At 33.8% G+C, this 14,161-nt stretch overlaps 1 protein-coding gene across 6 annotated transcripts in view; it reads left to right on the top strand.

Moving 5' to 3' along the window:
• The window catches only part of Hmgcll1 (3-hydroxy-3-methylglutaryl-CoA lyase like 1), a 130,566-nt gene that overhangs the window by 65,703 nt on the left and 50,702 nt on the right, over nucleotides 1-14,161 (top strand). For 5 of the 6 annotated variants that reach the window (XM_076860069.2, XM_076860071.2, XM_076860070.2 and 2 more), the window contains 2 exons: nucleotides 3,297-3,360; nucleotides 5,986-6,174. In XM_076860069.2, coding sequence (XP_076716184.2) covers nucleotides 3,297-3,360; nucleotides 5,986-6,174 — 253 coding nt within the window. The remainder of the gene's footprint in view (nucleotides 1-3,296; nucleotides 3,361-5,985; nucleotides 6,175-14,161) is intronic. The other variant, XM_076860073.2, reaches the window with a different exon arrangement.

Here is a 14,161-nt window from a genome sequence, read left to right on the forward strand (position 1 = left end):
ATTATAATTGTCCCAAGGGACCTTTATAAATATGGGCATCTAATGTTCTTCCATGATTCCTTTAATGAACCTAAGGATGCATCATTTCAGGAAATAAAAGCATAAAGGTCCAAATAAGGTAGTTGGGTCAATTATAGTGAAAAGGCAAATGGACAGAGAAAATATAGAAAGTTTCAAAAGATGTGGTCAGAAATAACAGCAAATAAAGGTACTTCAAAAGCTATGAGTCAACTATAAATAGTCTATATTTAGCTTGATGTGTTTCCTTGGACTCCAGCTAATATTTAGAATGGCAATCCAAGCTGGACATAAAATAATTATAAGCAACTAATTTGATGTAATAGACACAAACTGAAGTTGGACAGATTTTGTTTTAAAGCCTGAGTCTTACCTTTATTTACATCTACAACCTACTTAATTTCTCTTAGCTTCTGGTTTGCCATTGATAAAATGAATTTATTATACAGATTATCATATGTGAAGCAAATGTATAGCTCAGCATATTATTAAATATTTTTATACAGCAGCTTTACCTAGGATGTATTACTGAAGGAAGTTATGGAATTTTCTTTCAAAGAAAGCTTTAAAGTATTTTAACTTGAATCTAGGCATAATAATAGAATCTCAAAAATTCAAAAATACTGGGAAATAGATTCTATTCTTGTTTTTTTTTTTATTTAATATGTTTGTAGTGTGTCATTAAGTATTAGAGTTTTGCCTTGTTGTTGTGATTGTTGATTTTGTTTTGTTTTGCCTTGTTTTTGCAGTGCTTGGGAAGAACCCAGGGCCATTCTCTTGCCACTGAGCTAGTACAGAGCTACATTCCCAGTCCTTGATTTGTTTTTTTATGCTCTCAAGGTGATTCTGTGCAGTTAAGATTGAGAACCAATGTCATGGATTGTTAGGGAAGAGAAGTCCAGAAAATGGATTTAGTCACTTTTCAAAGTAGAGCATTATTTTCATAATGATGGTGGCCTTTCTAAACTCAGAAAAAGGAGCCTAACTTTTTTTATAGTGCTTTTTCTATAAATATGCAGAAATGAGTAGCTTAGATTTGGGGGAAGCAGAGGGTTTCTGTTGCAATTATAACTATGGTGTTCTAGTACAAAAGCAGCCATATATACTATGTAAACATAGGCCTTGCTGTGTTCCAGTAAAGTTTTATTTGCAAAAGGGCAGGATTTGGCCCCTGGGCTTTAGCATGTCAAACCCTGCTTTAGCGTGTTAAAGAAGGGGTAAGAAAATATAGTTGAGGACCATCATAATAGCTTTGGAGAAAGTACTCCACATGTGAACAAGTCAAATTAGACACTTGCAAGGCCAAAAAAGAGCTTATGAAAATAAAATGTAATCTAGTGTGAAGACAAAGGTTACCATAGACCTGGAAAGGTCATTGGTGAGAAAAACTGAAGAAATGAAAATGCCCTTGTGAGAGTTGGGATTCTGACAGGGAGTTAGCTACAGTCAAGCAATGAGTAGAGAATACAGGAGAGGTTTGTCTGTTTTGTTTTGTTTAGGGAATTTATTCTATTTTATTTGTTGTTATTCACATTTTGTGGGAGGACACATAAACAGATGGCTTGGACTCTCTGTTTACTCACATCTAGATGTTTTGGGTTCAGGATTAATATACAGCATATATTTAACATGTTATTGCAATTTTTGTATGTATTCAAACTATCCTTCTTTTTTCCATCCTTAAATATCTTCTCCAATGTTATGTTCAAATAAAAACATTTTCTTTTTACATATCATAATTAAATTTACAAAGTTTTTCTAAACAATCCTAGAGTATAGTAACTGGAAGAGAAAACACATAGATTTCCTATCCAGGACTAACTTTCAAATTTTGCTTGAACTTGTTACACTTTCTCCTTCCTTGTCATCACAACTGCTTGCTTGGATTCTAGGGCTACTTATTTGTTGATTTATTTATGCCTGTAGTCCTGGGGTTGAACCTAGGGCCTTACAGTGCTAGGAAATTACTCTACCACTGAGCTACACTGCTGGCCCGACAGATGCTTATTTATTTCTATCTGTAAACATAACTTTTATTAATATTTTAATAACTCAAAATTTAAGTTACATCTTGAAATCAATGTACATGTTCTGAGTCAATAAATATGTACATTGTTTTTATACTCCAAAGTCTATAATGAGTTTCATTGTATATCTTCCAATAAATAGCAGTTTATAAAATCAGGGAGATATAATAGCAGTTTGTCTTTTGCTTTTTCTTGCATCTTTCCTCTGACAACTACTTCCACGGGAGATTATACTTCTGGGGAAAAAATCTGATCTCATCACTAACTTACCTACTAATTTTGAGTTCCCCCAAATAATTTTGAGTCTTTTCAAAACCCAGCATCATTGGTGTGGTATTCAAGGGACCTGTGTATCTAAAATTTTTCTTATTCTGGCCCAAAGAACTATATCTTCATTTCTCAACACCCCTCTCTCCTTTCTGTGGCTTGGTTCTACTCCTGATGATCAGATACATGATGCGCTATTTTAATAATAGTGTTGCAAAAGACTCTGAATTAAGTTTAGTAAAATGGCATTGGTGATGAGCTGAATACACCTAAAACAAGCTTTTCCTGAAGCTTTATAATTTAAAATGGAAAGGGAACATTTTTTTTTTTTTCCAGGAAAGGCCTGACTTTTATATGAGAGTGGATTGCTGAAGAAGCTGAAGTATAGAATATCTTTATTTGTAAACTTTTAAACACACCAGACACTCTTCTGTTTGGAATTGTTTAGGGAAGCCCATGAGAGAGAAACAAGATGAACTCTGAGGCTGTGCCCAGTTCCGAGAACTTTGGGATGACAGATGAGTGCATCAAAATGAAGTCAGAACATCTAGATGGAAGTGCAGAGAAATTCAGTTAGTCTTTTACATGCTGGCTATTGATATGTCTGAAAACTTAGCTATTTAACAGCTGGATATATGCAATTATTTAAATTAAAGTGTTTAACTAGTATTTTCTGCTCTGAACATTAACATGTTATTATATTACCAACAGGTTCACAAGATAAAGGTTTGTTACTTTATCTCCATCTGCCATCAAATAACATGCATCAAATTGTAGTTATTAGAAAGATAAAAATGTGGACTAATTGAAAATTCTCCAAAATTATTTGTTTGGTTTAATGATAACATAATAATAAAGGAAGATAATAAAGTGAAATTTCATGGAAATCAAATGGAAATTACCTACTTACCCGCCATATATATATATATATATATATATATATATATATATATATATTCATATTGCTTTTTATTTTAAATTTAGGTATGTGTCTTGTGCCTTGGGCTGCCCATACGAAGGAAGTATTACACCGCAAAAAGTCACAGAAGTAAGCTACATCTCCAGCCTTTTTGGTTAAGGGTAAAATAATGCATGTTTCTTAAAAGTAGATTTTTAAAATTTTTAAAAAACGATTTATTGGCTCTACACAGCAAAGACTAAAGAGGGCTATAGAATGGACACTGTCACTGAAGACAGGGTTGCTCACTTAATTGTTTTAACACTGAAGATCTACCAGTTGGCTGTTTCAAGGTTAAATGACAGTTGAGTCTTGTGATCTGAGTGCTTTAAGGTAGAATAATAGAAACTTCATTTCATTTTTATATGGCTTTAAAATAGTGACTGTTCCCCTTTCCATTAGAATGTTGGGGCAGATTTGTATCCACACATTTAAACTTGGCCTTGGTTGCTTCTCCTTCATAGTTTGGTGTCAGATCTGAATGTACACTGCTTCAGGGTTTTGTTCATTTGTGATCCTGTAAATCTTTCTGTTGTGATTAAGTTTCTGTTTTTCCAGAGCAATTTTACAGCAACACATTACAGTCATTAAATATCTGCTTATTGAAGTTTTTTATTTTCTAGTTCCTCCTTTATTTTTATGAATGCAATGCCCTTATTGCCCTCATTGGGAATTATATTAGGGTATCTCAGATCATCATTTGTATACGAAGCATATTAACACAAACTGCTGCTATGGTTTTAAGGTTTAATAAACTTAATAATGTGGCACTAAAGCAGTGAAGATGGCATTATTACAAAATCCAAATTTAGACAGGACAAACTCAGTAAACTAAAGCCACTTCTCTGGGGCTGGGGATGTGGCTCAATTGGTAGCGCGCTCGCCTGGCATGCGTGCGGCCCAGGTTCGATTCTCAGCACCACATACAAACAAAGATGTTGTGTCCGCCGATAACTAAAAAATAAATATTAAAAAAATTCTCTCTCTCTCTCTCTCTCCTCTCTCCTCTCTCCTCTCTCAAAAAAAAAAAAAAAATAAAGCCACTTCTCTTTCATGTACTCATTCAAACTTTTGAAACTTGTTGCAAATTTTTCAAATAAGATCTATCACATCATCTTATGGAAACAAAAATCTTGCACACAAAGGCAGGTATGTTATGAAATAATGAAGCTTAGATTTTGTAGTCTTTCACAAGACTCCTTGCTTTTCTCTCTTTTGCTCTGCTCCACCTATGGTTGTAGCACACACTGGATTCCTGCACCAGAATGCCTGAGGAGCTGCTAAGAGAGCTCTGTCCCAGGCAGATTGGAAGCCTTAAACTTTCAGGATCAGCAGCATCTTAAAGAGACCCTTTGCCCTCTTTTCATTTTGCACTCTTTTTCTCTGAAATGACAGTTTCAAGCTGCAATTATCTTTTCAAGCCTCTAGTCCTCCCTTATTCTTCCCTCAACCCTTGACTTTTGTTTTATCATCACACCGCCCTTTACATTTTACTATTTCCTGCCTGAGATGCTCTTTACATTTTGTATTTCAGCTGCCTGGAACCTGCTAATCTGTGAATTCCATATCCTTTCTGGAACCCTCTTCTTAGACCCTTTCTTCCTTCACTCTTCAAGCTTACTGAATCTCAAGTTTTCACCTAAATCCTTCCTGTTTGACAGATGGGTCAATTTCCTTTGATGTATGCTCATAAAATCTTGTTTCTTTGTTTCAGAATTCTTATTTTAGCATATTGTTATTATACATTTCTCAGTGCTGTTGTATAAAATATGGACTCAAAACTCCATAACAGCATAAGCTATGTCAGTATCTGCTTTCCTATCTAGCATAGTGCCTGGCATAAAATAGATTCTGGGGAAGTACATGTTGAATGAATGAATGAGTGAATGAGTAGTACATGCCAGATTTTATATAGAGTAACTTTTACACATTCTCATTTTCACAACCAAATATGCCATTAACATTGGTATGATTAACATAATTTTTTAAAAATGACATAATTAAGGCTTAGGAAACACACCAAAGGAAGAAATTTTGTTGTCCGTATCCTATAGACTAGGAATTAAGGTCTTAATAGGTGGATTCATCACTAGCTTTGATGGGGTTGATATTTAAATCCAAATCTCTGATTTCAGAACCCATGTCTTTGTCAAAATATCATGCTGTCTTCATGCAAATTCACATTATTCTTTGAAAGTGACATTAGTTATTGAGTTTGAGGAGACATTACAATTTACCTTGTACAAGTACATTCATTTATGAGCCAGAAAAACTAGACCAGTACTCTACCAATTGAAAAGCTGAAGCTGCTACTGATGTCTATTGAACTTTGATGTCATACCTAGAAGAATACTACTTTCCAAGTAAATCTGTAATTCTTATGTTTGATTAAAGTGTTGAGACGTATCAGCCTCCCATCATTAAAAGTGTAGCTTATAATTTCATAACTGAATAGATAAATGGATAATCAAACAGATGATTCTAAGATAACCTTGAATATCATAAAAGGATAATGGTAGTAATTTCATTCAAAGTTTTATGTAATGCTTAAAATTTAATGAGAAAGGGGAAGGACTAGAAACCTAAAGCATATATTTCCATGGATAAAGTCACATTAGTTGTGATTTTTACCTTTAGATGGTGTTTGCTAAGGAACAAGGAGGTATAAGTCTGTTCATTTCCACTGTCTTATTAACACTTGGTCTTTCTCAACAGGTGTCTAAGAGATTGTATGGCATGGGTTGTTATGAGGTTTCTCTGGGAGACACCATTGGAGTGGGGACTCCAGGAAGCATGAAGAGAATGTTGGAAAGTGTCATGAAAGAAATACCTCCAGGTGCTCTTGCTGTTCATTGCCATGACACTTACGGACAGGCCTTAGCAAATATCCTTACGGCCCTTCAGGTATTTTGCATTTTTGTGTTACAGACTCCTTGCTTTTCCCTCTTTTGGGTGTGTCTCCTTATTTGTAATATAAGCACGTTAAGAGTATTAATGAAATAATATTTATAAAATGTTATGAATATAGTATTCAAGCATTTTATATTATAAAACAGTAAAATGTTAAGAATATAATGTTTAAATATGATAGGCATTCAGGAAGCAGTTGTAAATTCAACATGTTTTTGTTAGGGCAGTGAAGGTCTCATTGCTGTTAATTTGATTTGATTAAATTTGTGAATCTGTTCTTTTTAATTATTAATCCATACTAGAGCTATATCTGCTTGCTTCAACTCCCATATGCTCTCAACCATAAAAATTAATAGAGTGAAATATGATGATATTTTGAGGAGCACAAACAAAAATCATAGAAAATACTGTTGTAATTTTTGGAACAAATGCTTTTTGTTATTTTGTGAGCTGTGGTGGGTATATATGGAGACAAAGTGCGGAATATTTTGCTTGATTTGTTTTCCTGATGTTGGCAACCCTGCATTTGACAGAGCCTTCTCTTTTTAAATCAAGTGAAATCCATTATATGATAAAATGAAGAGATCTAAAAAGTTTCAAGATTATGAATTGCTTATTAAATTAATTTTGTGTTGTTTTAAGTTTACTTTAATATATATATATATATATATATATATATATATAATTTTGTGAATATTATTTTTAAATTAGTGTTAGTTTTTTAAACTCAGCTAAAAATAGATGAGTCTGATGATCTTTGAACCAAGTATTTTGACAACTAAATATAAGACTGTATAAAAGTTTTTTGGTGAGGCTGAAAATCAATATGTAAAGCTTAATGTCAAAAGTGTACAGTTGCTTGGCAAACGTTGAAAAACAATGGGAAGAACAAGCTCCATAAGAGCTTATTTTGACATTGTAACATATGTGCATAAATCCTTACTTATCTTCTGGAACCAAGTAAGGAACATTCTATTGACTCAGAGAGAAGATAAAATGTTGTCCTCTGGTCTTTCAGACATGGGGATTTTTACAATTTTCCTTGCCTAGGTTTTCTAGTTTCTAAAACAATAGATAACTAAGCTTTATTTCAGGATTTTGGATTCAGCTACAACTGTAACTTATCAAGTGTTCCTGAGCAAGTTCCTGAAGTAGTTTTAGTCAGTCTCTCTCTCTCTCCCCCCTCTCTCTCTCTCTCTCTCTTATTTCTCTTTGTAGATGTATCTTCCATATTTGAATACTTTGAGTAATATTTTATTTGTGTAGCAAATTTATTATTCAATGAATGGTAGTTTAGTTCTTGGGGATGAAAAGCTATAGTGTAATATCCGGGAACCCAAACTGTTTTTTGTATGTGTGAACTCTATATGCCTCTTGAAAATGCTGAAATACAAAAGTTATTGCTGATTTTGCATCATGAATGGTTAAGGAAGGCCTATCTGAGGAAGAACATCATATGCTAAATAATTATGTTTCAGTCAACAATGATCTTATACACAATAATGGAGCTAAAAAATTCCCATCACCTAGTGATGTCACAGCCATCTTAATGTCCTGTTGCAACATTAAACATTGTGCTGCCCAAGTGTTTATGGTGATGCCCTGTAAATGCACCTAGCAGGCTACCAGCCTATGAAAGTCTAGCACATACAGAATAGCACATACTACATAGCACATAAAGTATTGTGTACGGCACATAATACTTTACAATGATAATAAAGAACAGTTACTGGTTTATGCATTTACTATACCATACTTTTTATTTTTTTTTCTGTTGATTTGAAAGAGTTTTTTTGGTTTTTGGTGGTTTTGGATATTGAACCAAGGACCTTAAGCTTCCTAGGCCCACACTGTATCATTGAACTCAACCCCTAGCCCTAACATTATTTAATTAAATTAATTAATTTATTAGTTAGTTAATTTTTGTGGTGCTGGGGATTGAATATAAGTCCGGTCTACACTAAGCTATATCCCCAGAACTTTTTTATTTATTAGTATTAATTTTTGAGACAGTTCTCACTAAGTTGCCCAGGTTGACCTTGACCTGTGATTCTTCTATGTCAGCTTCCTGAGTTGCTGGGATTATAAATGTGTGCCACCATGCCTGGCTTGAATATACTCCTCTGTTTATTAAAAAAATACTGCAAAACAATAATGCCATGTTATGCAAAGAGCTGCCTCATATATCCTATGTTTACTGTGTCTCTTGAATGCATCAAGAGGCCATTTGGAGTGATTGGCCAGTGCACTATATGATGTTTGCACAATGGCAAAACCACTCCTTTCCCATAATTAAAAGATATATAACCATAATTGTTAAAATCAGATGTGAATAATTACAAGGAACAATCTCCAATAAGGACTCTGTGTGTGTGTGTGTGTGTGTGTGTGTGTAAAGAAGAATGTTTTAATACCATTTGGGCAAAAAGCCCTGAGTGATAGGAGGAACATGTCCTCAGAACTAAAAGAAGACTAATGTATTCAGGGGAAAAAACTAAGATCTATACAATTTACAAATTTAGTTCAATTGTATCATCTCTTTTTTTCATTAAGAGCTAAAATATTGGGGCATGTAGGCATCATGTTATAGCCTCACAGGGGACAAGAAACAACTCTGGGCAGAAGCAGGGCAGGGAATATGGATGAGAATCTATAGAATACTGTTTTTCTGGCAGTGGGTGGGGGAGAAATACAAAGTCTCCCTGTATCCAACATAACCTTCCATAGGCCCTTAGTGGGTTTAGGGTTCAAATTCACATTACCTGCAGAATTTGAAAGACCCAAGCATATAAATTATTTTTAGATAGTTGAGAGTCAGAACCTTCAGCTTCCAAGAACAGGTCTTTTAAGAAGGAACACATCTTCAGCGTAAGCTAAACTACTATTTGGATTACTCTGTGTGTGTGTGTGTGTGTGTGTGTGTGTGTGAGAGAGAGAGAGAGAGAAAAGGTAGGTTTTTACCCTTCAGCAGCTCCCATGGAGGTTAGTACAAAGTCTAAGCATCTGCAACTGTGTTTTCTTTTTTCCCCCACATACACAAACTGTTTGTATATATGGCAGGCTGGAATACAGAGGGAGGCGAGGACTTAGAAAGATACTAGTATGCATCCAGCTTCAGTTACATTGCCCCAGAGCTCAATTAATAGTCACAGTGTACACACATGGACAAAGGGTAACACTGACTTGTATAATAAGCAACTTCACATGAGGCTCGTGAGGCCACTATCAAGGAAGGACCAAGAAAAAGGTCAAAAAGGAGAGAGGAGCTGAGGAAACAGAAAGTTGAACAATTGTAGAGTGTTTTTGTCATTTTTAAAATTTTTTGCCATCCACTTTTATATAGTCTGATAAAACATTGACAATCTAAAAAATATTGCTGATTTGTTGCATTCCTGAAATTGCATGTAATTAAGGCAATCTTTAAATGTTTTGAGACTTTTAGGTTTATTAAAGATAATTAGATGTGGTCTTGAAATGTCACAGAAAATACCCACTTGGTGGTCCCAAGCAGGTCTACATAGGGAGAGAGTCTACCAGAGCCCTTTTATCATCCCTCCATCTATCACTAACAGCAAAACAACCAGGTTCAACTTTGAAGGACACGAAAGGATGTCTTGGAAAAAACTCTCAGTGTTTAAGTAGAAGGGAAGTCAGAGAAAGTCCAGCTTCATTATGAACAGGGCTGATCTTGGCTTCAGGAAGCAGTGGCCATACTTTACTTTTTAAAATGGAATCTTTGAAGTGGCTGCTAGTAAAATTGGTGGTGGATGTGGGGTGGATATCATTTGCTTTAATTTAGGGGTGGAGAAACAGTTTACAGTGTTCCAAACTGGAAGTTAATATTAAGGCAAGGAGACATGTAATAAGTGGAAACTTGGCCACAATGGTAGGAAACAAATGAGAGTTATAAATGGAACGTCCCCCTCAGTCTGGAAAGCACATACTAGTCATATAATAAAGGGATCTTTCTGGGTTCCCAGGTTTTATTGTATTTTTTTTATTACTTAAACATATGACTTACAGGACTAGAGATGGTTGTATGCAAGTCAAGAATTCATAATTATTAGATATTATTTAATATAAATTATTCTGAGAATATAGATTTAAGTGTGGGATATTTATAACCACCCAAAAGTAAAAGAGCAAGAAAATGAGGTGACAAAACGTGCACTATTTTAGTAACGGAAGAAATGTACATAGTCCTATATACTTGTCTCGATTTTTAATGTAAAAATTAAGCTTCACTCTCTTGCATATTCCCTAAGTGCCTAAGTCAAACACCAGTGAACAAATTCTTTAATCTACTTAATACTAAAAAGTTGCTCATTTTCCTCTACTAAAATGATTTGAGTCTCCAACAAATGAGCTCCCATACATCAAATAACAGAACATGTTAATTGGTAGCACAGAGACAAAACAGAACAGGCAATATTTAGACTCCTCATGAAGAAATACTGTGTGCCTTTTTGTCTCTTAAACTTAATAGACTTTTAGCTAATGTGCCTTTGCTCGTAATGTCTTCCATATGTTTATTATTCTTTTAGAAATACCAAATTGTTAACCTAATTCTTACATCAAAAACATTCATTTTTTCATATAGACTCTTAATAAACCATATTAAAATGCCACCAAGCAACAAATCTTTCTTCATGTAATTTGTTTTTCAGGTTTCTAAAGAAGAATTAAAAAAAAAAACAAAAAAAAAAACTTCCCATCCCTAGCTAGATAAACCTCTCTGCTTCCCAGTTACATACTTGTTACGAAGGATGAAATGATGTCTACCTCCCTGAATTGTGCAAAATTGAGATGAGGTGCAGATTTTCTAGAATGACATAGTACACTTGGTTAGTACTATCTTTACAGTCACTATGATTACTACTAATAATAATTGGTAATAATAACTTTTATTATATAGCTTATTTGTTAGTGGAAGCAGAATACGTAAAGCATTGCATTACAAATGTGTTTTACAAATCATGCATTATATTGAATTTATTTCTTCAAAACAGCTGCTAAACAATTAAATAGAAATAGATGGTCAAAAAAGAAAAGAAAAAGTTGAAAACTTTATTCTCTACAGAGGTTTTATGAAGTCATCAATAATTTATTTAACAGATATTATTTTATTAGATCTTGAATCAGATTCGAATTTTAAAAGTCCTGATTCAAATTTCTTTACTGCTATAGGGAAAACTATTATCACTTATTCATATTTTCAAAATCTTTTTGATTATGAAATACATTCCTTGCTGTACAGTTGATTCTTCCAACACAGTGTCCTATTGGAAACTATTCTTATAGAAAGATGGAATGATAAATAAGCTACCCAAAAAAAAGAAGAGGGAGAGGGAAGGGAAGATATCAAAGAGAGAAAGGGGAAAGCTACTTGCTACTGTAATTGTAATTATGACTATTTCTCTGATTTGTACAAAATTGAGAGGCAATGCAGGATTTTGATAACAATGCAAGGAATTGGTTGGATTGGATTTATGGATGTTCAAGTGGTAACCAAGGTTATTGAGCCACAGATGAGAAAAAGATGAACACAGTATCCTTGTATATATTTTTTCCAAGTGGCTAGATTGCTTGCCTCAGTGATAAAGAGTGGTTAAATATTTGAATAATTCTTTTCACTTTAGTTTATCTCCAAAATATTTTCATTGATATAAATGTCTTATTTGTGTGTGTGTGTGTGTGTGTGTGTGTGTGTGTGTGTGTACAGTAGGATTTATCGAAAAATAGGAACAGTGCACGTGAGGGGACCTGAGAGTAGTTTTGTCCTGGCAAGTATGCCAGTCAAGGGGTTTATGAAGCACTTGATTCACTGTTCTCTCTGATTTTGACGAAGGTGACCAGTCAGTTTGTTTTTAGGAATATTGTAATTTTTTATCAATTTCCATATATCTCTACAGGAATCAACGTATACTTAGAAAAAAGCTGCTCTTAAACTAGATGCCATTCAATTAGCTAACATTTAAAAAATAACACTTATGTAAAATTATACCATAAAGAGCTAAAAATGAAAGTAGTTAATCTTCATGTAAGAGTTTATGTGCTTGAAACTCACCAAAAAAGTAAGTTTGTCTAGCCTGGCACAGTGGCACATGCCTGGAATCCTAACTACTCCTAAGGCTAAGGCAGGAGGATCCAAAGTTCAACTTCAAGGTCAGCTTCAGCAACCTAAGAAAACCTTGTCTCAGGATTAAAAACCAATAAAATAAAAAAAAAGTCTGGGATATAGCTCAGTGATAGCCCATCTTTGGGTTTAATCTCTAGAACCACCAAAAAAAGAGAAGAGAAAAGAAAGCAAATGTGTCTAAAATTGCTCTTTCTATTCCACATCATTTCATACATTCTGGACAAACAGGAAAGCTATATAAAATTCATTATCATGTTTTTCCTATAAGTTAAAAAAAAGTGAGCACTTGAGTTTATCAGTAAAAGGTTTGGATTTTTTCTTTTTAATCATGGTTTAATTTTTTAAAAATAATTGTTCTCTCAGCTATGTCAGCTCTTTGACTTACAATTGATTAGTACTCTGGGATAAAGTGATAAACATAGGAAACAGCATACCTTGTGATCTTCATTCCCATAAGTATAGCTCATTGGATCAAGGGAAATCTCCAACACAGATTAGACAATTGGAATATTTTTCTTGGGGTCCATAGGCTAAGTGGTCAGAGGTAAAGCATTGGATAGTAGGTGTATAGAAAAGCAAAGTGAAGGACTATACTGAGAGAAAGTAGAAGATGTAGAATGTAGTTCCCTGTTAACCATTCATGTCTCACAAAGTCAAGTGTTGTGTTTTTGCTACATTTTATTGAAATTCTCCAATGTCCTCCCAAAGAGTACTTCTGTTTTTTACTTAAGTTTTCAAGCAAGGATACACTGACAAGGACATTGACTTCTGATTATCTGCAGATAATGATATTACAAAAGCCATATTTTTGTAACCTTCCTTTTTCTCTTATGCAAAAGAAATTGTAAGCTGCATGGTAATACCTATTTTATGACATTTCCTATCAATTCAAAATATATATAGTTAACCAAAGTATCCTGTTTGCTCTTCTTGGAAATTTTTATTTGTGTGATCAGATGAATTCCAGAAACTAAATTTGTGGGTTTCTCTTTGTTTTTAACACTAATTGTACCAAAGTAAAGAACAATATTAGACCTCAGCTATTATCATATTTAGAATCAGGAGGATAGAGTCATCCTGGCTAATCTTCATCTTTTCTAAAATTAAATATTCTTAATTTAAAATGAATCTTTATTGCTATTATCATCTTTAGAGGGGAAAGGACCCTGCATTATGAATTACTACCATTATTTTATTTTCAATCTAATCTGTCTTCTTAGGACTGAACTTTGGCTTTTTGTAGGGAATAGGGGTATAAAATGTGATTCTTTCTGTGGCATAGGAAATGGAAATTTCAAAACATATTATCTTTTTGAGCATCTTTCCTATTGCTTCTGCAAATGTCTCATTATTTTAATCTTGTTTTCAGTATCTTGTTTTCAATTAAGTATTGTCACATCTCTCTCAACCCATGTGGCTCTAATTTGCCCTGCTGTTTGTACAAAACACATTAAGCTTTTTCATTTTTCAATTTTGATTAAAATGTTTTTTCTCTCTTCAAAGATCATATTTACAGCAGATTTTATGCACACCCTTACCCTAGAATATAATGCAACACAGAACTATTCCTTTAGAATATTTGTTTGAAATTGTCCAGTTTGTTATTAAATATCAACTTTTAATCTCATGACTATTTTTTTAGCTTAATGTAATGTAACTAATTGATGGTTATATATCCAGCCTTCACATACACAGATACACACACACACACACACACACACATACAGTTGGAGTTACTGATAATTATAATAACCAAAACCAAGAAGCTGTTAGCTTTATTGTAGGAACAACTGTCTTATATATTGCCAGAATATTTCTAGTTCTGGATTTGAGCTAGGTGGA

Source organism: Callospermophilus lateralis, chromosome 6 (genome assembly GCF_048772815.1).
Source record: "Callospermophilus lateralis isolate mCalLat2 chromosome 6, mCalLat2.hap1, whole genome shotgun sequence".
Classification (NCBI taxonomy): domain Eukaryota; kingdom Metazoa; phylum Chordata; class Mammalia; order Rodentia; family Sciuridae; genus Callospermophilus; species Callospermophilus lateralis.